This window comes from Lithobates pipiens, unplaced genomic scaffold (assembly GCF_037356315.1).
Source record: "Lithobates pipiens isolate NorthernLeopardFrog02 unplaced genomic scaffold, aLitPip1_a1.2 Scaffold_22, whole genome shotgun sequence".
In the NCBI taxonomy this organism is placed as follows: domain Eukaryota; kingdom Metazoa; phylum Chordata; class Amphibia; order Anura; family Ranidae; genus Lithobates; species Lithobates pipiens.
The window spans coordinates 45,548,878-45,570,513 of NW_027507784.1; the positions used below are offsets into that span (position 1 = coordinate 45,548,878).

Below are 21,636 nucleotides of genomic sequence, written 5' to 3' on the forward strand. Positions count from 1 at the left end.
TGATGCTGTACCTTGAACACTTGATGTAGATGTAGAGATATTGTGGTTTTCAAGACAATGATATAATCTCTGTCTCTGTCTTTGAAATAAGGTAGCTCGCTCAGTTAAGCAGTATGAAGTTTTGAAATCCTCGCTAGGTTGGCCGGGATAAAGCATAAGAATATAAACAAATAATTGAAAATGTAAGTTTTCAATTACAAAGGACTGGTCACTGGAAACCTCCAGAATTAATGTCAGGACATTGTCCTGGGTATTTGTTGGCAGGACGTTGCCCCGAGTGTTTAACAGGCTTATTATTTGTATACAAATAATCTCTAACCTATTTGGTTGCTAGTGTTGATGGTGGTTATTATCACAAGGTGGCAAAAGGGTCTTTTGTTCCGTGAAGGTGCACCACGGATACAAACATTAAGGTTTAATATACATAATTATTTTGTGTTTCAAGCAGGTTTAACTGTTAAAAGGTGTCAGGAGTACCATTGAATTCAGAACAGGTGAACAATTTATAGTCTGTCCAAAATCATTGAGAGTGTGTTCTGAAACTGATGTATATAAATAGAAGTCATATTATAAGTTGAAGTATAAGAATTGAATATGGCAAATCAGCTGGGTAAGGGAGGTCCAGGAGGTAAGCTGGAACAGCCCACCCTATTTGATTTTGTGTCGGGAAATTATGGAAAACATTGTACTGAACCCTTTTGGGCAAACATACTATCCAGAGCGCATACTCTCCAAATTTCGGGTTTAACTACTGACGGCCCTTGTTACCAAGAGGGTTGGGAGGAGGTTATTAAAATTTGTGGGCAACACAAACAGTACAATTATCCACCATTTCCCCATGATAATGATTACATGATTGAATGTTACAAAATATGATCAAAAGCTCTGAAAGAATATAAAAAGAGATTCCCTCAGACTATATACAAACTCAAGTACAAATTCCCTTGCCCCTAGGAACGGTCAAGGAAATTAAGGAAACATGTCCTAAACCTAAAAAAGATCCCAAATCAGCTGTAAGCTTTCTTAAAAGATACTGTCAAGGGGCAAGGATGTCTGGAGAGGATCTGGAAGTTATTATAACTGCTGTAGATCCTGAAACCACTGCAGAACTGAAAGTCACAGACTGGATACGGGAATGTAAGTTATATGAAGATGAGGAAGATTGGACTGGCTTTTGGAACAAACTCCTAGCCGCCTGGAGAAAAGCATATAAACCAGAAATGCCCATAAATGATTTGCTTGCATGTAAACAACAAACAGGGGAAGATTTTTATTCCTTCGTGTCACGGTTGTTTAAATTTTACACATCCTGTGAAATTGATAGCCCACAATTGTTTGTCAGTACAGCCATGAATAATGGAGACCCTAAAGTCACACAAATTATAAAATTTGTTAATTCTGATTGGGCTACACAGAGTCCTAAAGATTTTATAGAGGACATTAAAAACGAGCATCCTCCGGGGTTTTTCATACAAAAGGGGGATTATTCACACAAACCACACCTGAAATCTCCCTTGGTATTTCTGTCATGTTTCCTGCTCTCAATGACCGACCACGGGGGTCCTATCCTCAGCCCTATGACAATCAAGGGTGTTTTAACTGTGGGGATCCTTCCCACTGGAAATCTGATTATCCTCAAAGGAAGGGCTATAGACCATGGCGAGGAGGTCCAAGGAGAGCTGATTTCAGAGGCAGATATCAGGGAAGAGGTCAACAACACCAACAGGGATATCCACAAGAATGGAAACCTCCTCACATACAAAGTGAAAGTAGAACTCCCGGTCGTCCTCCAAATCAACCTAATGACAAACGCCCCGTAGAACCACTTCAGTTGTCAGACTTGCAGGATAGACCCTTAACCAAGCAAAGTTTTGCCATCCTCACTGATTGCCCTTTATGTCTAATAGGACGGGACCTTATGTCCTCATTGAGGATGGCGATAGCCATTAAATTTGACTTACAAGGGGGTATGACAGCTAAAGCAGTTAACTGTGACTTAACTATGCCTAAGCGAAGGGACCTGACATTTTACTACATGTCCATACCAGCCCCCCTGGAGACTCGCCCAATTTGGGCGAAGTCCAAGACAGATGTAGGACATATCAAATGCACTCCATATGTCCCTACTTTCAAGCCCGACATTTCTCCCATTTTTCAGAAACAATACCCATTACACACTCAGAAACCACAGGGCATACAGCCACAAATTGAAGATTATTTACAAAGGGGAATCCTTAAACCCATCATTAGTCCCTGGGATACCCCCATAAATCCTGTCAGAAAGGCCAGTGGGGAGTGGAGGATGGTGCAGGACCTGAGGGGATTAAACAAATAGTTTGAGACATTACCGGGATCTTAAAAATGTCTGCCACATCCACCACTTACATGGTACTAGACATATTCAAAGCTTTATGTAGCATTGATGTACATGAGGATTTTCAGGAAATCTTCCCTTTTTACCTGGGGCCCCTGGCCAACAACTGACCTGGACACGTCGTCTCCCTCAGGGATGTGTGGACAGTCCGGCAGCCTTTTCAATGGTTTTGAAAGTTACCTTGGATGGGTATCATCCCAGGGATCTGTCCTACTACAGTATGTAGATGACCTACTGTTGTGTAGTGAGAGCGGGACACAGTGTGCAGCAGACTTTGAAAAGCCTGATGAATCACCTGTTTCTCAAGGGCCACTTGGCGTCTCGGAAAAAGATCCAGTGGTGCAGGGACAAGGTGGAATATCTAGGATGTATTATCTCAGGCGGGACACAACAGGTGTCCCCTGAACGAGTCAAAACCCTGACCTGTCTCGGTCCCCCGAAGGATAAGGCAGCGCTCCTTTCCTTCCTCGGCTCTATCGTCTACTGTAGGCAATGGATCCCAGACTGTTCCTTTTAGGACTCAGTCCTACGCCCTGCCACTGCATTGACTGCCCCAAAACAGGTCACATATACTGAGGAAATGACACAAGCTTTTAACTCTTTGTTACAGTCCTTGGCCAGCACTGGGCTTGCCAGATTACAGAAAATCCTTTGTACTATACTGTGTAGTCAGGGGCCCTGCATTCGCTGCGGTTCTAGCGCAAATGCACGGTACTCACTACCGCCCCGTGCCCTACCTTTCAAAAAAAAACTACCAATTCAAGTCCAGGGCATGCCTTCTTGTTTGCAAGCTGTGGCTGCTTGTGCTATAACCGTAAAGGAAGCATCAAAAATTACTCTCGGCACTGACACCACTCTGTATACAACACACACGGTAGTGCACCTTCTGCAAAACATGTCAAATCAACACATGACAGCTCAGAGATCCAGTGGTTATGAGATTGTGTTATTAACCACTTAAGGACCGCCTTATTGCCATTGTACGTCATCACAATAGCACAGGCAGGCACAAGCACGTAGATGTACGTGCCTGCCTTCCAGCGGGTGGGGGGTCCGATCAGACCCCCTCCCGCTGGATACGGTGGTCCGGTTCGCTCCAGGAGCGATCCGTGATGAGGAGATGGCCGTTGGTTTCTGGCCACCCCCTCTGGATCGCTCCACTGTGTATTGTTTACACAGGAAGGAGGAAGTGATGTCATTCTCCTCGGGGCGGTCTTTTTGACCGGACTACGAGGAGAAGACTAAAAGTAAGTGCACCAAAACACTACACTGACACATAGGTACACATAGGTACACAACCCCCCCCCCCCCTGCCCCCCTCCCCCCCAGTCACAGTGTCACTGATTGCATTGATAATTTCTTTACTGATCACTGCATTCAGTGTCAGTTGTAACAGTTAAAACTGTCAGGCCAGTTAGTGTTAGGTCCAGGGTAGCCCCCTATCACCCCCAATAAAGATTTAACCCCCTGATTGCCCCTAGAGTTAACCCTTTCACCCCCTTTTGCCAGTGTCACTAAGCGATCATTTTTCGGATCGCTGCATTAGTGTCGCTACTGTCGCTAGGTAGCTAGTTTTTTTTTTAGGTTCACCGCCAGGTTTTTATAGCGCTAGGTACCCCGATATACTACCCAATAATGGTTTTAACCCCCTGATTGCCCCTAGTTAACCCTTTCACCCCCTTTTGCCACTGTCACTAAGCGATAATTTTTCTGATCGCTGCATTAGTGTCGCTACTGTCGCTAGGTAGCTAGTTATTTTTTTAGGTTCACCGCCAGGTTTTTATAGCACTAGGTACCCCGATTTACTATCCAATAATGGTTTTAACCCCCTGATTGCCCCTAGTTAACCCTTTCACCCCCTTTTGCCAGTGTCACTAAGCGATCATTTTTCTGATCGCTGCATTAGTGTCGCTAGTGTCGCTAGGTAGCTAGTTTTTTTTTTTTTAGGTTCACCACCAGGTTTTTATAGCGCTAGGTACCCCGATATACTACCCAATAATGATTTTAACCCCCTGATTGCCCCTAGTTAACCCTTTCACCCCCTTTTGCCAATGTCTCTAAGCGATCGTTTTTCTGATCGCTGCATTAGTGTCACTAGTGCCACTAGGTAGCTAGTTATTTTTTTAGGTTCACCTCCAGGTTTTTATAGCGCTAGGAACCCTGATTTACTACCCAATAATGGTTTTAACCCCCTGATTGCCCCTAGTTAACCCTTTCACCCCCTTTTGCCAGTGTCACTAAGCGATCATTTTTCTGATCGCTGCATTAGGCTACTTTCACACTGGGGCGGTATTCAGGCGTTACAGCGCTAAAAATAGCGCCTGTGTAGCGCCTGAAAAAAACCGGCCCCTTTCACTCCAGTGTGAAAGCCGGAGGCGGTGCGCTGGCAGGACAGTGAAAAAAGTCCTGCTAGCCGCATCTTTGGAGCGGTGAAGGAGCGGTGTATTCACCGCTCCTAAACCGCTCCTACCCATTAAAATCAATGGGACAGCGCGGCAATACCGCCGGCAAAGCGCCGCTGCAGCGGCGCTTTGCGGGCGGGTTTAACCCTTTTTCAGCCGCTAGCAGGGGTTAAAACCACCCCGCTAGCGCCCGCAGACCGTCGCTAAAACGACGGTAAAGCGCCGCTAAAAATAGCGGCGCTTTACCGCCGACACCCGCACCGCCCCAGTGTGAAAGCAGCCTTAGTGTCACTAGTGTCGTTAGGTAGCTAGTTATTTTTTTAGGTTCACCGCCAGGTTTTTATATCGCTAGGTACCCCGATATACTACCCAATAATGGTTTTAACCCCCTGATTGCCCCTAGTTAACCCTTTCACCCCCTTTTGCCAGTGTCACTAAGCGATCATTTTTCTGATCGCTGCATTAGTGTCGCTACTGTCGCTAGGTAGCTAGTTATTTTTTTAGGTTCACCGCCAGGTTTTTATAGCACTAGGTACCCCGATATACTACCCAATAATGGTTTTAACCCCCTGATTGCCCCTAGTTAACCCTTTCACCCCCTTTTGCCAGTGTCACTAAGCGATCATTTTTCTGATCGCTGCATTAGTGTCGCTAGTGTCGCTAGGTAGCTAGTTTTTTTTTTTTTAGGTTCACCGCCAGGTTTTTATAGCGCTAGGTACCCCGATATACTACCCAATAATGGTTTTAACCCCCTATTGCCCCTAGTTAACCTTTTCACCCCCTTTTGCCAGTGTCTCTAAGCGATCGTTTTTCTGATCGCTGCATTAGTGTCACTAGTGCCGCTAGGTAGCTAGTTATTTTTTTAGGTTCACCGCCAGGTTTTTATAGCGCTAGGTACCCCGATTTACTACCCAATAATGGTTTTAACCCCCTGATTGCCCCTAGTTAACCCTTTCACCCCCTTTTGCCAGTGTCACTAAGCGATCATTTTTCTGATCGCTGCATTAGGCTACTTTCACACTGGGGCGGTATTCAGGCGTTACAGCGCTAAAAATAGCGCCTGTGTAGCGCCTGAAAAAAACCGGCCCCTTTCACTCCAGTGTGAAAGCCGGAGGGCTTTCACACTGGGGCGGTGCGCTGGCAGGACAGTGAAAAAAGTCCTGCTAGCCGCATCTTTGGAGCGGTGAAGGAGCGGTGTATTCACCGCTCCTAAACCGCTCCTACCCATTGAAATCAATGGGACAGCGCGGCAATACCGCCGGCAAAGTGCCGCTGCAGCGGCGATTTGCGGGCGGGTTTAACCCTTTTTCAGCCGCTAGCAGGGGTTAAAACCACCCCGCTAGCGCCCGCAGACCGCCGCTAAAACGACGGTAAAGCGCCGCTAAAAATAGCGGCGCTTTACCGCCGACACCCGCACCGCCCCAGTGTGAAAGCAGCCTTAGTGTCACTAGTGTCGTTAGGTAGCTAGTTATTTTTTTAGGTTCACCGCCAGGTTTTTATAGCGTTAGGTACCCCCATATACTACCCAATAATGGTTTTAACCCCCTGATTGCCCCTAGTTAACCCTTTCAGCAGCGATCACAGTATAAGTGTCACTGGTGACACTGGTTAGCCAGTTAGTTATTTAGGTTCCCCGTCAGGTTTTTATATAGCGCCAGGGACCCCCATATACTACCTAATAAAAACTTGACCCCCTGATTGCCCCTAGTTAACCCTTTTACCACTGATCACGGTATAAGTGTTACGTGTGACTCTGGTTAGTTTGCTTTTTATAGCATCAGGGCACCCACCATTTATTACCCAATAAAGGTTTAACCCCCTGATCACCGGGCGGGTGATATCAATTAGGTTTTAGGGTCAGGGTCTGCGTCGCCCCAGGCAGCGCTAGGTTAGTGCCAGTACCGCTAACACCCACACGCAAAGCATAAACCTCCTGTAGTGGTATAGACTCTGAACAGATCAATATCTGATCTGATCAGATCTATACTAGCGTCCCCAGCAGTTCATGGTTCCAAAAAAAATGCATTGTTAGCGGGATCAGCCCAGATACCTGCTAGCACCTGCGTTTTGCCCCTCTGCCCAGCCCACCCAAGTGCAGTATCGATCGATCACTGTCACTTACAAAACACTAAACACATAAGTGCAGTGATTCAGGCCTGATCCCTTCGATCGCTAACAGTTTTTTTGGTAGCATTTTATATTTAAATCCGGAAGGCAGTGCTTGGTTTTCGGGGTCCCGTACGTGGCTAGGCTCCCAAAAAGTCCCCCACATGTGGTATCCCCGTACTCGGGAGAAGCAGCAGAATGTATTTTGGGGTGTCATTTCACATATGCCCATAGCATGTGTGAGCAATATATCATTTAGTGACAACTTTGTGCAAAAAAAAAAAAGTTTGTAATATTCCCGCAACTTGTGGCAAAATATAAAATATTCCATGGACTCAACATGCCTCTCAGTAAATAGCTTGGGGTGTCTACTTTACAAAATGGGGTCATTTGGGGGGGGGGGGTTTGTGCTATTTTGGCATTTTATGGCCTTCGAAACTGTGATAGGTAGTGAGGAGTGAAATCAAAAATTTGCACCCTTAGAAATCCTGAAGGTGGTGATTGGTTTTCGGGGTGCCGTGCGCGACTAGACTCCCAAAAAGTCCCACATATGTGGTATCCCCATACTCGGGAGAAGTAGCGGAATATATTTTGGGGTGCAATTCCACATATAACCATAGCATGTGTGAGCAATATATCATTTAGTGACAACTTTTTTTTTTTGTCATTATTCAATCCCTTAGGACAAAAAAAATTAATATTCAATGGGCTCAACATACCCATCAGCAATTTCCTTGGGGTGTCTACTTTCCAAAATGGGGTCATTTGGGGGGGGGGAGGTTTGTACTGCCCTGCCATTTTAGCACCTCAAGAAATGAGATAGGCAGTCATAAATTAAAAGCTGTGTAAATTCCAGAAAATGTACTCTAGTTTGTAGACGCTATAACTTTTGCGCAAACCAAAAAATATACGCTTATTGACATTTTTTTTACTAAAGACATGTGACTGAATAAATTTTGCCCTCAATGTATGACTAAAATTTAGTTTATTCGATTTTTCTTATAACAAAAAAAAGAAAATATATTTTTTTTTCAAAATTTTTGCACTTTTTCCATTTATATCGCAAAAAATAAAAATCGCAGAGGCAATCAAATACCATCAAAAGAAAGCTCTATTTGTGGGAAGAAAAGGACGCACATTTCGTTTGGGTGCAATATTGCATGACCGCACAATTACCAGTTAAAGCAGCGCAGTGCGAAATTGGAAAAAGACCTCTGGTCCTTAAGGTGTTTATTGGTCCGGGGCTGTAGTGGTTAAACACACACGGACTCACAGTCAAATCATGCTCTGAAACTACCCCAGCAGTTAGATTGTTACACTCCTTACTTAGACTGCCCATTACATATGTGTTAGTAATGAGCTCCAATTTCTTAAAGAATTAATTAAATTAATAATTATTGTTATTAATTATTATTTATTATAATAATTCAATTATTATTGTCTTTTATTTCTCCAGAGTCCTCATCTCAAGTGGGCATTATTATCGGTATTGTCATAGCAGGGGTGATAATTCTAATTGGGATAATTGCAGCTGTCATTTGCCGGAGAAGAAAACCCGGTAGAAAAGGTAACCTACACACATTGAGCTCTTTTAATAAAATAATCTGAAATCTGAAATAATATACCATTGTAAATTCCAGTTTGAATTGTTTTTCCACATTTTTCATGGGCTTATTCAAACTCCTCTTTAACCCCTTAATGCCACCACCATGTAGGTAGGCTTTATTTCCTGGGAGGCAGCGCTGCTTCAATATCACGTGAGTTAAAGAGGTGAGGGAAATATATCGGAGCAAAGTAACATTTAAACAAAATCTAAAATGTGTTCGCCATATCCCAAGTTAAAGTGCTTGCAAACCAAAGACATGAAATATGAACAAAGCATATCCCTCTATAGAGTGTACTTGTCTCAATTAAGAGCACTAAGTGTAAATTCTGTCTGCTGCCTCCTTCCTCTGCTATTCGCATGAGTCACTTCTTGCAAGTTTTCCTGACACCAAGAGAAAATTGGTGACAGAGGATGGAGCTGCAGCTGATTGACAGCCTCAGCTCTGTTCCTGTGGGAGCTAGTGAAGGGGGGTGTGTCCCTTTCCACCAATCAGCTCTTAGAGCTCTCCTCACTGACCTCTGCAGACTTCAAAAATTAAACTGCACTCTCTGTGAATAATTACAATTCCAATATGCAAAATTTTCAAAGATCGTGACTGCAAAGAATTTATACAAATATATATATATATATATATATATATATATATATATATATATATATATATATATATATATAGCGTCCCAAGTGGTGCACAAATTGCACCAAAATATAAATGCAAAAAACTGATGCAATAAAGTTCAGTAATCTATGATGTATTCCGGGTCTTGGTTAAAATATTCCACCACCATCAACACCTGCCACACATCCTACTCACCAGAATCCCATGACATCCATTACAGGTGTTATAATAGGCCCAAACGACAACCCCAACCGAAATTCCCAACGGCCACAAATGTTGTCAGCAACAGGATTCAATCGGCATCAATCGCTGGATGTTTTCAATGGATATACTCCAGATGGATGTAAGGTCCAGATGGGTTGAGGTCAGGACTCCGTGCAGGCCAGCCAAGTTCCTAGACCCAAACTCACTCATCCATGTCTTTATGGACCTTGCTTTTTGCACTGGTGCTCAGCCATGTTGGAACAAGAAGGGGCCATCCCCAAACTGTTCCCACAAAGTTGGGAGCATGAAATTGTTCAAAATGTCTTGGTATGCTGACACCTTAAGAGTTCCCTTCACTGGAACTAAGGGGCAAAACCCAACCCCTGAAAAACAACCCCACACTGTAATATCCCCCTCCACTAAATTATATACACCAGTGCACAAAGCAGGGTCCATAACTACATGGATGAGCGAGTTTGGGGTGGAGAAACTTAACTGGCCCGACCTCAACCCGATAGAACATGAATTAGAGTGCAGACTGAGAGCCAGGCCTTCTCGTTCACATCAGTGCCTGACCTCACAAATGCACTTCTCGAAGAATGGTCAAACATTCCCTTAGACACACTCCTAAACCTTGTGGATAGCCTTCCCAGAAGCGTTGAATCAGATTTAGCTGCAAAGGGTGGGCCACGCAATATTGAACCCTATGGACTAAGACTGGGATGCCATTAAATTTCATGTGTGTGTGTGTGTAAAGGCAGGTGTCCCAATACTTTTGACAATATAGTGTGTGTGTGTATATATATATATAAGCATACTTTAAAATTGTCCACTTTAACAAGGATTTTTTCATGCAATAGTGTGTCCTTAAAGAGAAAAACATAAATATAATTGTTATGATCGAACATCCCAACAACAAAATCCTGGATTTTTTTCCGACGGATTTTGGCTCAAACTTGTCTTGCATTTACACGGTCACACAAATGTTGTCGGAAACTGTGAACGTCAAGAACGTGGTGATGTACAACACGTACGACGAGCCGAGAAAAATTAAGTTCAATAGCCAGTGCGGCTCTTCTGCTTGATTTCGAGCATGTGTGGAACTTTGTGCGTCAGAATTGTCTACACATGCTCCGAATGTCCAACAACGGATTTTGTTGGCAGAAAATTTGAGATCCAGTTCTCAAATTTTTGTTGTCAGAAATGCCGACAGAAAATGTCTGATGGAGCCTACACACGGTCAGAATTTCCTACAAAAACCCCACATCGAAAATTTGTTGTCGGAAATTCCGACCGTGTGTACGCGGCATAATTATCACTAAATGTCTATTGAGTGTACTTCAGCACTTACCCTCTCATACCTCATATGGATTTGTCATTTAATACATATCAGACTTTTAGTGTAAATTAAAACCATGTACTGTACATATATTCCCTGTATCCAGGTGCGAAAAAAGTGCCAAAGGCCTGCAGGTGGGTAGGATAAAATTGATGGAAAAAACATCAGATAAGCAAGACCGCCTGTGGACACTGGAGCCCTCCACCCCCTCCCAAATCAGAAACCAAACCACATAATTCGCCCACATAATCCTCCTCATCAAAATGTGGCACAGGTACTGCATTCCCACCCCCCACACTACTCATAGTCCTCATCACAGTGCCCTGGACCTGGAGATAGTGGGATCCTTCAAAAACAAAAGTATTGTGTTTTAGCACAAAAGCCAGTGCAACCAAAAGAAATGTATCAAAATCTGAAGTGACCATTTTATCCAAAAAAGCTTTAAGTACGGGAGGTTAGACTGTTGGTGTGGAGCCTTTATACTCCAGCATACCTCACATGCATCTAATAATTTACTTCTGTCAAAACAGGGACGGCCACACATGGATAGAAATTTGGATGGTCCCTGCTGAACCAGTTGACTTTCAATCCATCTATGGCTATCTTAAGAGTTGAAGTGAAAGTCTAGTCACATTCTAACTTTACTTAAACCTGCTACCACCTCCATTCTAAGCCTATTCTAACTACCCTGTAAAAGGAAAGATGCCTATATTCATCTATTCTGAAGTCCACTCACATGATCGGTCCCAGCAGCGGATTCAGTGTAGAGGAGGGACAGCGGCATATGCTTACAATGGATAATCCGTTGTTGGCTGTCCCTCCTCTACACTGAAGTTGCCGCTAGCAGCTGATTATGTTGCCCGGACCAGAGGGCCCTTAGAATAGGTAAGTATACAGATCTTTCCTGTCACAGGGTAGATAAAACAAGCTTAGAATGGGGGTGGGAGTAGGTTACTAAGCTTTTCATTGGAATACACGACCGTGTGTATGCTCCATCGGAAATTTAGCTGGTCGATTTCTCGCAAGCAAAAATTTGAGAGCAATCGGAGATTCCGATCGTGTGTATGTAATTCCGACGTGCAAAAACTCACGCATGCTCAGATTCAACTACAAGACAGAAGCTATTGGCTACTGGGTATTGAACTTCCCTTTTCTAGTCCCGTCGTATGTGTTGTACCTCACCACGGTAGGAATTTGGTGTGACCGTGTGTATGCAAGACAGCTTGAGTAAAATCCCATCAGTATTCCATCGGGAAAACCATCAGAGCTTTTTCCGACTAAAATTCCGATCGTGTGTCAGGGGCGGATCCAGAGTCTAGTCTCGGGAGGGGCACTGCCAGAAAATTAGGTATCGCTTGCTGAAAAATCACTGATCGCCGCCATTACTAGTAAAAAATAAATAAATAAAAATTCAATAAATCTATCCCCTATTTTGCAGACGCTATATTTGTGCTAACCAATCAATATACACTTATTGGGGGGGTTACCAAAAAAATGTAGCAGAATACACATTGGCCTAAACTGATGAATACATTTTATTTATAGCAAAAAGTAAAAAATATTGTTTGTTTGTTTTTTTTTTTTTTTTTCAAAATTGGTCTTTTTTTGTTTATTTTGCAGAAAATAAAAACCAGAGGTGATCAAATACCACCAAAAGAAACCTCTATTTGTGGGAAATTGTCATTCAGTTAGGCTGCTTTCACACTGGGGCGGGAGCAGCGTCGGCGGTAAAGCGCCGCTATTTTTAGCGGCGTTTTAGCGGCGGTGTGCGGGCGCTAGCGGGGTGGTTTTAACCCCCGCTAGCGGCCGAAAAGGGGTTAAACCCGCCCGCAAAGCGTCGCTGCAGCGGCGCTTTGCCGGCGGTATTGCCGCGGTGTCCCATTGATTTCAATGGGTAGTAGCGGTATAGGAGCGGTGAATACACCGCTCCTTCACCGCTGCAAAGATGCGGCTAGCAGGACTTTTTTCACCGTCCTGCCAGCGCATCGCTCCAGTGTGAAAGCCCTACGGCTTTCACACTGGAGTTAAAGGGGCCGTTTTTTTTCAGGCGTTACACAGGCGCTATTTTTAGCGCTGTAACGCCTGAATACCGCCCCAGTGTGAAAGCAGCCTTAAAGTAACACAGCTCAATATCACAAAAAAAGCCTGTTCATGAAGGGGGGTAAAACTTTCCCGAAGCTGAAGGGGTTAACATTGAACAAGTTTTAAGGGCATTTTTTTCCATACATAATGACAGTTATGGCACACATCTATTTTGCAATTTGCAACAATCATTTATTCTTTTACTCACTTTTAGTTTAATATTTTGGTGCTCTGGACCTCTGGTGGGGGAGGGGCACCCAAGCAGGTCACAGGAGCAATGAGTTGAGCGGGAGCAGGATGAGCAGGATCCGGTAATTGCACAAGTATGTCCGCACTCCACAGGCAGCATTAGATGTCCTTGGTTCATGCCGCTCTGCACTGCAGTGTGGAGAAGATGGAGTGAGGTGGTGGGTGGAGCCAACATCCACTCAGGGGCGGAGGCCTGCAGGATGGACTGTGGAGAAGATGGAGTGGGGAGGAGCTGAGGGGGTGGAGCCAACACTCTCACTCAGGGATGGAGTCGGTCGGAAGAAGACTCCAATCTGAATGCCGGGGCTCTCTCTCGCTCTCCTCCTCAGCAGCGGCAATGTGACTCACTGACGTCACTGGTTGCTAGGCACTAGGAAAAACATACAGAGGCCAAGCCAGCGACGCAGCTCCACCCACCTCCTCAGTGCAGCGGCGTAATTATTACGGAGTCTCTCTCTCTGCGCCACTGATCAGCTGGTGATGACACAGAGAGAGACTCGGGAGTCCGGACTGCACTGCAGTCAGTAATATTTTCGGGGGGGGCAATTGTCCTGTTGCCCCCCCCCTGGATCCGCCCCTGTCGTGTGTACGCGGTATAACTCTTCAGAACATCTTTCAGGGGTCTCCCCGCTCTTCCAGTATCACTACTGGTGCACAAAGGTTTAGCAAAATACTTTTAAAAATCTGCAGGGGCAACAATCTCCAGGGATAAAAACACACAGGGTAATGAAACTGAGACATTAGAAAGGAGTAGAAAAGTGGGCAATGGAATGGGGAAGTACTACTTAATACTTATGGCAGCAGTAAAATGGTTGAACCATTATCGGGTGAAGCTCTCAAATCACTTTGTGTCATGTTTGATGTCTTTCTGTTTGGTTTGAATTATGTGTAGGAAATGTTATACAGTTGAAATACCCATATCACCAACATATTGCTGACTGGTAACTGTAAGGGGTCTAATATCTGCAATGACAGTATTTAGTATATGAATTTCTTTATTTCACATGCCTTCATTTATATTTTCTTCCACACTCCTGTCAAAGAAAACCAATCGGCAAATAAAACCAGAGGAAATCCTACTGAACATTCAGAGGAACCGCTTCTACAAAGCCAAGAAAATAGAGGTATAGTGGCTTTATCAACATAATGTCTCTTCAAATTGTAACACACTAGTGTAGCACCCTCCTAGGTAGGTGATAGAAGAGAGTATCGTTTTTGGGCCTCTCTGCTTAACAGGAAGATTGCCAGGTAAATTTAGATGCTCTCTGGCTATCAGAGAGCAGGAATCCATTGATGGGGTCTGCTCATGGTCAGGGGCGGACTGACCATTCAGCCACTCGGGCACTGCCCGAGGGCTCCAGGCCACTAGGGGGCCCCATCAGGTTTGCCAGCCTCAGTAAAACCAGGGACAGTATGTAAAAATCTGTGTTTTTTTTTATATCTGTCTTGGAAATGTCCCTTACCGACATCCTTTTGGTCTAAAAATCCTGAGATTATAGCTGCCCCACCTCTCCAGTACCTTCTCAGCCAATAAAAACATGTCTGTGTATACCATGTGATTGTGTGTGTGTGTATACTGTTTGGCCCCATAATCTCTGATTGCCTGGGGGCCCCCTAATCTATTGCATGGGGGCCCCATAAGTTGTAAGTCCGCCCCTGCTCATGGTGCTCAGATACTGCTCATGTTGTCTGAATGTTTTACACTGGTCCAATAGGACGGGGAATAATGGACAGTGGGAGGAAACCTGACAAGTGAGAGCATAGGCATAGTCACAGCCCTGGCTACTGGCAGAGGAAAGTGCCTCAATGCATGCAGGGTGACTGTATATATGCCAAGGGTACATGTGCCCGGGGGTCTTCGGCTGGAGAGTAGGGTCCCGGAGGGAGGGGGCGGCTGCCCCTCATCTGTACAGGCTGCCATGTGGCCTCGGGTGGTCGACCTGAGGGCCTGATTTTGAGTAAAGCTGCAACTCAGATGTCCTGCAGAGCTGACTGGAAGGGAGACACACTGGGACGGTCCTGTTTCAGCTTCCTGTGAGTACAGACCTATGTCATGGGGCCTGTCCTGTGGCTGATTAAGGTGGTAATTAAACTCACTTGGTGACTTATCTGAATTAAAATTCACCTCAGAACCTGTGTAATTCATATGTATTCAGGTTTGAAGGGATGAGGTGGCAAACCTACCTGTGAGGGCCACCCAAGTTCAGCTAGTAGAGTCAGTGGATGGGTGTCAGCCAAAGGGGATGCTAGTGAATGTTCTGAAGATAAAATAGTCTCATCAAGTCTGCTGCCAGAGCAAGCAAAAGATGTATGTCTCCCATACCAGTGCAGTATGGTATAGCAGAGAGTCTGCTACCACATTCATCCTGGTGAGGCCAAGTGAGAGTTGTCCTCATCTGTAAATAGTTCCAGTTAGAGCATTCAACTATTCCCTTCTCCCATCCAAGTTCCAACAATAAATACCAAAAAAAAACAAACCCACTGGATTGATTATTGGATAACGAGCGGATGAGAGTACGATTGGTTGTGTGAAAACACCTAGTAACTGGCTGCAAGGTAATCAGAGGAAGGCCCAGGTAAGTTCACACACAGCAATCCCTATGGGGGCAGTGCTACACCAGTTACTTGGATAAGCCCAATAGAAGCCCCTTAATGATAAACACGAACGTAGTGACGTACTACGAGAGTATAAAGAGGAAGTTCATTTTTCGAGTGACACCCTTTGGGCCCCTTCTGCTAATTTCGTGTTAGTAGAAGTTCGGTGAGCTTTTATTCCGATCATGCGCATTTGTACTTTCGACTTTTGTGTAATGATCTCTGTACTGCCCATCTGAAAATCAGACGTTGAGCTGTCGCTCGCCAAAAATGTACTAGTCTACTCATCCAGATTTTGTCTGACGAAAAAGTGAAAATGGGTGTCGAAAAGCACCGTACTAACGATCTGAAAATCGACAGACAGCTCGTCTTACGAATTTCCCCATCTGATTTTCGTATCATGTGTATGGGCAAAGCTAAATTTTAGGCAATGAAATCCTAATCAACAATAATTCATCTACAGGTGAGTCTAATTATTCATTAACCACTTCAGCCCCGGAGGATTCGGTTGGCCAAAGACCAGAGCACTTTTTGCGATTCGGCACTGCGTCGTTTTTAACTGACAATTGCGCGGTTGTGCGGCGTGACTCCCAAACAAAATTGACATCCTTTTTTTTTCCACAAATAGAGCTTTGTTTTGGTGGTATTTGATCACCCCTGCGGTTTTTATTTTTTTGCGCTATAAACAAAATAAGAGCGACAATTTTGAAAAAAACGCATTATTTTTTACTTTTTGCTATAATAAATCTCCCCAAAAAATATATTATTTCCCTCAGTTTAGGCCGATATGTATTCTTCTACATATTTTTGGTTAAAAAAAAATCACAATAAGCGGTTATTGATTGGTTTGTGCAAAAGTTATAGCGTTTACAAAATAGGGGATCGATTTTTTTTTCTGTTGTTTTACTAGTAATGGCGACGATCAGTGGTTTTTATCATGACTGCGACATTATGGCGGACACATCGGACACTTTTGGCGCTATGTTTTTGTTTTAGTTATTGTCTTTTTATTAAAATGCCATTTTAGTTTTACTTTTAGGCCGCGTACACACGGGCGGACTGTCCGTCCAACTAAGTCCGTCAGACAATCCGACGGACAGTCCGTCCTACTTTTGAATGAACGGACTTGACCACACACAATGAACAGACAGTCCGCTTAAAGCTTGCAGGATGACGTGTACAGCACGTACGATGGGACTAGAAATACAACGTCCAATACACTGCAATGCAACCTTCGGCCGTGTAAATCCTTTCTGAGCATGCGCCATACTTAGTCCGTCCAACTTGCCTACACACGAGCGGACTGTCCGCTGAAACCAAAGTTGGACGGACAATATTACGGAAATTCCAAAAGACTTAGTCTGAAAGACTGTCCGCTGAAAAAGTCCGCTGAAGCCCACACACGAGCGGATTGTCCGCTGAAACACGTTTCAGCGGACCAAGTCCGTCAGACAGTCCGCCCGTGTGTACGCGTCCTTAGTCATATTTTAGTCATCTGAATTGTTTTCGTTTTAGTCGTATTTTAGTTGTCTACAAGAAAAATTGTGTAGGGGACTTATGGACTTTACAGGCACTCATAAGAGACAAAATACAATTGAACAATTTTATTATTCCAAAAACGTACAAAATAATGTACAAAATGGGATCCAAGTTAAAAGCCAAAAAAGGGTAAATACATCAATCAATGAGGACCACAATCAGCGGAGAGTATAACATAGTCTATATCATATAGGTATCATGGACTGAGTCCAATAGCCATCAGTATAACATTGAAGAACTACAACATAAGTATATATATTCACAATGACAGTGTGCTGATGTGGATCCCATTTTGTACGTTTTTGGAATAATAAAATTGTTCAATTGTATTTTGTCTCTTACAAGTGCCTGTAAAGTCCATAAGTCCCCTACACAATTTTTCTTGTATACAGCTATTGCGGACATTGGCACTTTTTACTCAGATTTCTACTGGGATATCCACTTCTACCACTAAGTGATTGTTGATATCCCTTTCTCAATTTTTGCAGTATTTTAGTCGTATTAATTTAGTTGACGAAAATATTTTAGTCAACGAAATTAACACTGGTACACGCTATCATTTTCATGAAAACCAATCAATATACACATAATAGTTTTTTTTTGTTTGTTTTTTTACGATATGCAGCAGAATACATTTTGACCAAAATTTATGAAGAAATTAGATTATTTAAAAAAAAAATAATTTTGGATATGTTTTCTAGCAAAAAGTAGAAAAGGGATTTTTTCTTCAAAATTTGGGGTCTTTTTTCATTTATATCGCAAAAAAAACAACCCAGTGGTGATCAAATTCCACCAAAAGAAAATGGAAAATTGTATCATACTTACCGTAATTTTCCTTTCCTGGTGCCTATCCATGGCAGTATACCTGTGATAAGCTCTGCCTCAGAGTTCCCCCCCCCCCCCCCCCCCAGGATAGTTAATATGTTATAAAAGTGACAACTCTCCCCTCCACCAGCATTCTCCTATTATACCGAATACCGTGGGAGGGCATGTATGCTGTATGCTGCCATGGATAGGCACCAGGAAAGGAAAATTACGGTAAGTATGATGCAATTTTCTGTTTTCCTGGTCCCTCCATGGCAGCATACCTGTGATACAATAAATAGCTAATAGGGTGGGTAATGCTCAACAAAATGTTTTTTTATTGCGGTATCACGAGGGCCGACTACACCGTAGTAAGTACACCAGGATCGATTCTGTAATGCCGTATAAATGTGTTTGGGGATGCCCAAGTGGCTGGTCTCCAAAGAAACACTCGCTCTTGCCGCCCATGATGAAGAGACTGCTCTTGTTGAGTGGGCTTTCACCGCTGGAGGCTCCAACCCTCTCGCCCTATACACCTTTTGGATCAATTTGCAAATCCAGGAAGCGATGGTTGTTGAAGTGGCTTCTTTTCCTTTGTTCATACTGCCCTGGGGCAGGAATAATCTGTTTCATACTCTAAAAGAACCTGTGGCTTGTAGGTAGCATTTTAATACTTTGGAGATATCTAGTTCTTGTAATTATCCTGGCAGCATATCTGTAAACTTAGGTAGAGCCCAAGCTTCTGCAAGAGTGGCATGGTGCAAAACTTTTGGAACAAAGCCCTGTACTGTCCGCAGTTCCACCCTATCTGGAAAGAAGACTACGTGTTCTTCCTCTGCCCCTAAGGCATGTAATTCTGATGCTCTTCTTCCTGAAGTTACTGCCACCAAAAACGCTGTTTTGAGTGTCAGGTTCCATAGTGAAGCGGATTCTATTGGAACAAACGGATGTGTCATTAGACAGTCCAGGATAAAAGGCAGATCCCAAGCTGGAAATGAGCGCCTTGATGGAGGCCTGATTTTCTTCACCGCCCTAAGAAAATAAATAACGAGCAAATCTTCTGCCCATTTCCTCTGAGTTGCCACTGATACAGCTGTCACCTGAACCTTGAGCGAACTCAGACTAAGACCAAGGTCAAGGCCTGTTTGCAGAAACTCCAGTAGAAGTGCCTTGGATGGTCTTGTAGGCTCCAGGCCTTTGTCTACTGTAAACAATTTGAATTTATTTCAGATCTTTGAATAGACGTAATTTGTGGATGGCTTTCTGGCTTTTAATAAGGTCAATATAACATTTTCCGAGCAACCTAATGACTGAAATTTTTGCCTCTCAACATACAGACATGCAGATTCAGTTTGGGGGGTGCTGGATGCAGAAAGTTCTGTTGAGAGAGGAGTTGCGGGAAAGCTTGAATTTTGCGTGGCCGACTTGTACTGAGATCCATTGTCCAGGCGAACCACGGCCTCCTCGGCCAGTAAGGGAGAATTGCCACCACACTGATTGGTTACTTCATCAGCCTGCTCAAGAATTTCAGAATTAACGGCTTGGGTGGGAACGCATAGGCTGTTTTGCAACACCACGGGCTTCATAGGGCATCTACTGCTTCTGCTCGAGGGTGAGGCAGGCATGAGATGAACCTCGGGAGCTTGGTATTCGTTGGCGAAGCAAACAGTCGATTTCCAGTGGCTCTTGGAGCTCCCTGATCCAATTGAACACCGAGGGATGTAGTGACCACTCGTTTTCCTGAAAGTGACGGAACAGGTGATCTATCTCTTTGTTTAAATGACCCGCAAGGTAAACTGCCTTCAGCTCTAGCAGGTTTCATTCCGCCCACAACATAACTGGCTCCACTTCTCTCAACAAAGAGATACTGTGCGTTCCCCCTTGCCTTTGAATATACGATACTGCCGCCCTGTTGTCTATGCAAACTAGGACTTCCTGCTGGTGTAGATGTTCCTTCAGATTCACTAGGGCTAGATAGACTACCCGGCTACCTGTAGTTCCAAAATATTGGAGACCACCCCTTCTGTCGGGAAATCCCACCTTCCTTGAATCGCAAGGTGATCGCAATGTGCTCCCCAGCCTTTCGCACTCACATCAGTGGTCAGGATGGTCCAGGGACGGCAATGAAGCTGATGAATCCTTGAGATTAAATCCCTCTTTGACCACCAGAGGAGGCCCCTCCGCATGGACCTTGAAATTGTAATCAGTTGACTCAGTGACTTCCTCTTCCATTGAGTTAGGAAGCCCAATTTGAAACTCCTCAATGCCAATGTGCCCAGGGTAACATCGGCATGCAGGCTGACATGGTTCTGATGAAGCTTAAACAATCCGATGCTGACAGGTGAGTCAACGTTCTTACATGACACACCTTTTGAATAATTGCTTTGACCTTCTGGGGGGGAGACACACTGTCCCGACCGAAGTGTTGAAAAGAGCGCCAAGGTAGATCATTTCCTGGGTTGGCATCAGGCAACTCTTTTCTGCGTTCACCAACCATCAAAATTCCTTTAGGGTGGACAAGAGAATCTCTCTGTGTTTCCACAGCTGCTCCGTATTTGGAGCTAACAGTAAAATGTTGTCTAAAAAATGAAAAACTCGCAACCCGAAAAAATTCTTGGGGATGTGCATAGCCCGAAAGGCAGGCATTGAAACTGAAGGTGTATGGCCCCTACTGCGACTCTCAGAAATTTCTGAAAAGCCGGGAGAATGGTCACATGAAAATATGCGTTTTCCAAATACACCAATATCAACCAGTCTCCTGGTTGGACCATCTGGATGATTATCTGCAGAGATTCCATTTTGAAAGAGTCCACCTGGATGAAGCAATTTAATCTCTTCCATTCCACTACCGGTCTCCATTCTCCACTCTTCTTGGGGATAAGGAAGAGAGGAGAATAGAAACCTATGAACCTTTTGGAGTGAGGGACAGGCACTATCGCTTGCTGTTCTTGTAATAGGCGCAGATATCTCTGCATGGCCTCCGCCTTTTGTGCCGAAGGTGGCTGTTTTGTGAGAATGAAAAAATCTTGTGGCGGATGATCTATGAATGTCCAGAAATGACCAAAACGGACCGTAGACACCACCCAAGGATCTTTGCATTGGCTGGACCATACCTTGACAAACTTCTTCAACCTGGCCCTACTGGCAGAAGAGAGAGAGGCATGTTGTTAAGTTTTTGTCTCCTCCTGGGGGTTGGCGAGACTTCTCTGTTTGCTTGGTTTTAGAAAGGTGGCTTGAGTACTTCTCCAATTCTTCTTAGTGTTTCCGTTTTGCCAGAACTGAGAGAAGTTCCTATTCCTAGAGGACTGAAATTTTAGAAGAAACAACTCTCAAACGTCTCACTCTTCTATCCTGGGGAAGTAACCCTGACTTTCCCCCTGTCACCCCGAGATATTGTCTATCCCCAAACAGAGCTTTCCCATCAAAGGGGATTCTGCACCAATTCTGTTTCGATGCTGCGTCTGCTGCCCATGGTTTCAGCCACAAGGCCCGTTGTGCCATAATTTTGTGTAACATTGCTCTAGCTGAGTACCGTACTGTATGGATTGCTGCTTCCCCTACAAAATCTGCGGACAATTTTAGCTCCTCCAGAGCCTTAATGATGTCATCTTTAGGTACCTCCTGACGAATAGCTACTGCTATATTCTCCGTCCACACCTTCATAGCATTGGATACTGAGGCTAGAGCTAACGCTGGCCTGCAAGCTCCACCTGCCAA

At 44.2% G+C, this 21,636-nt stretch overlaps 1 protein-coding gene across 2 annotated transcripts in view; it reads left to right on the forward strand.

Moving 5' to 3' along the window:
* LOC143923720 (uncharacterized) overlaps window positions 1-21,636 on the forward strand; it is a 104,782-nt gene that overhangs the window by 29,238 nt on the left and 53,908 nt on the right. For both annotated transcript variants that reach the window (XM_077447531.1, XM_077447532.1), the window contains exons 5-6: window positions 8,339-8,449; window positions 14,025-14,105. In XM_077447531.1, the coding sequence (XP_077303657.1) occupies window positions 8,339-8,449; window positions 14,025-14,105 (192 nt within the window). The remainder of the gene's footprint in view (window positions 1-8,338; window positions 8,450-14,024; window positions 14,106-21,636) is intronic.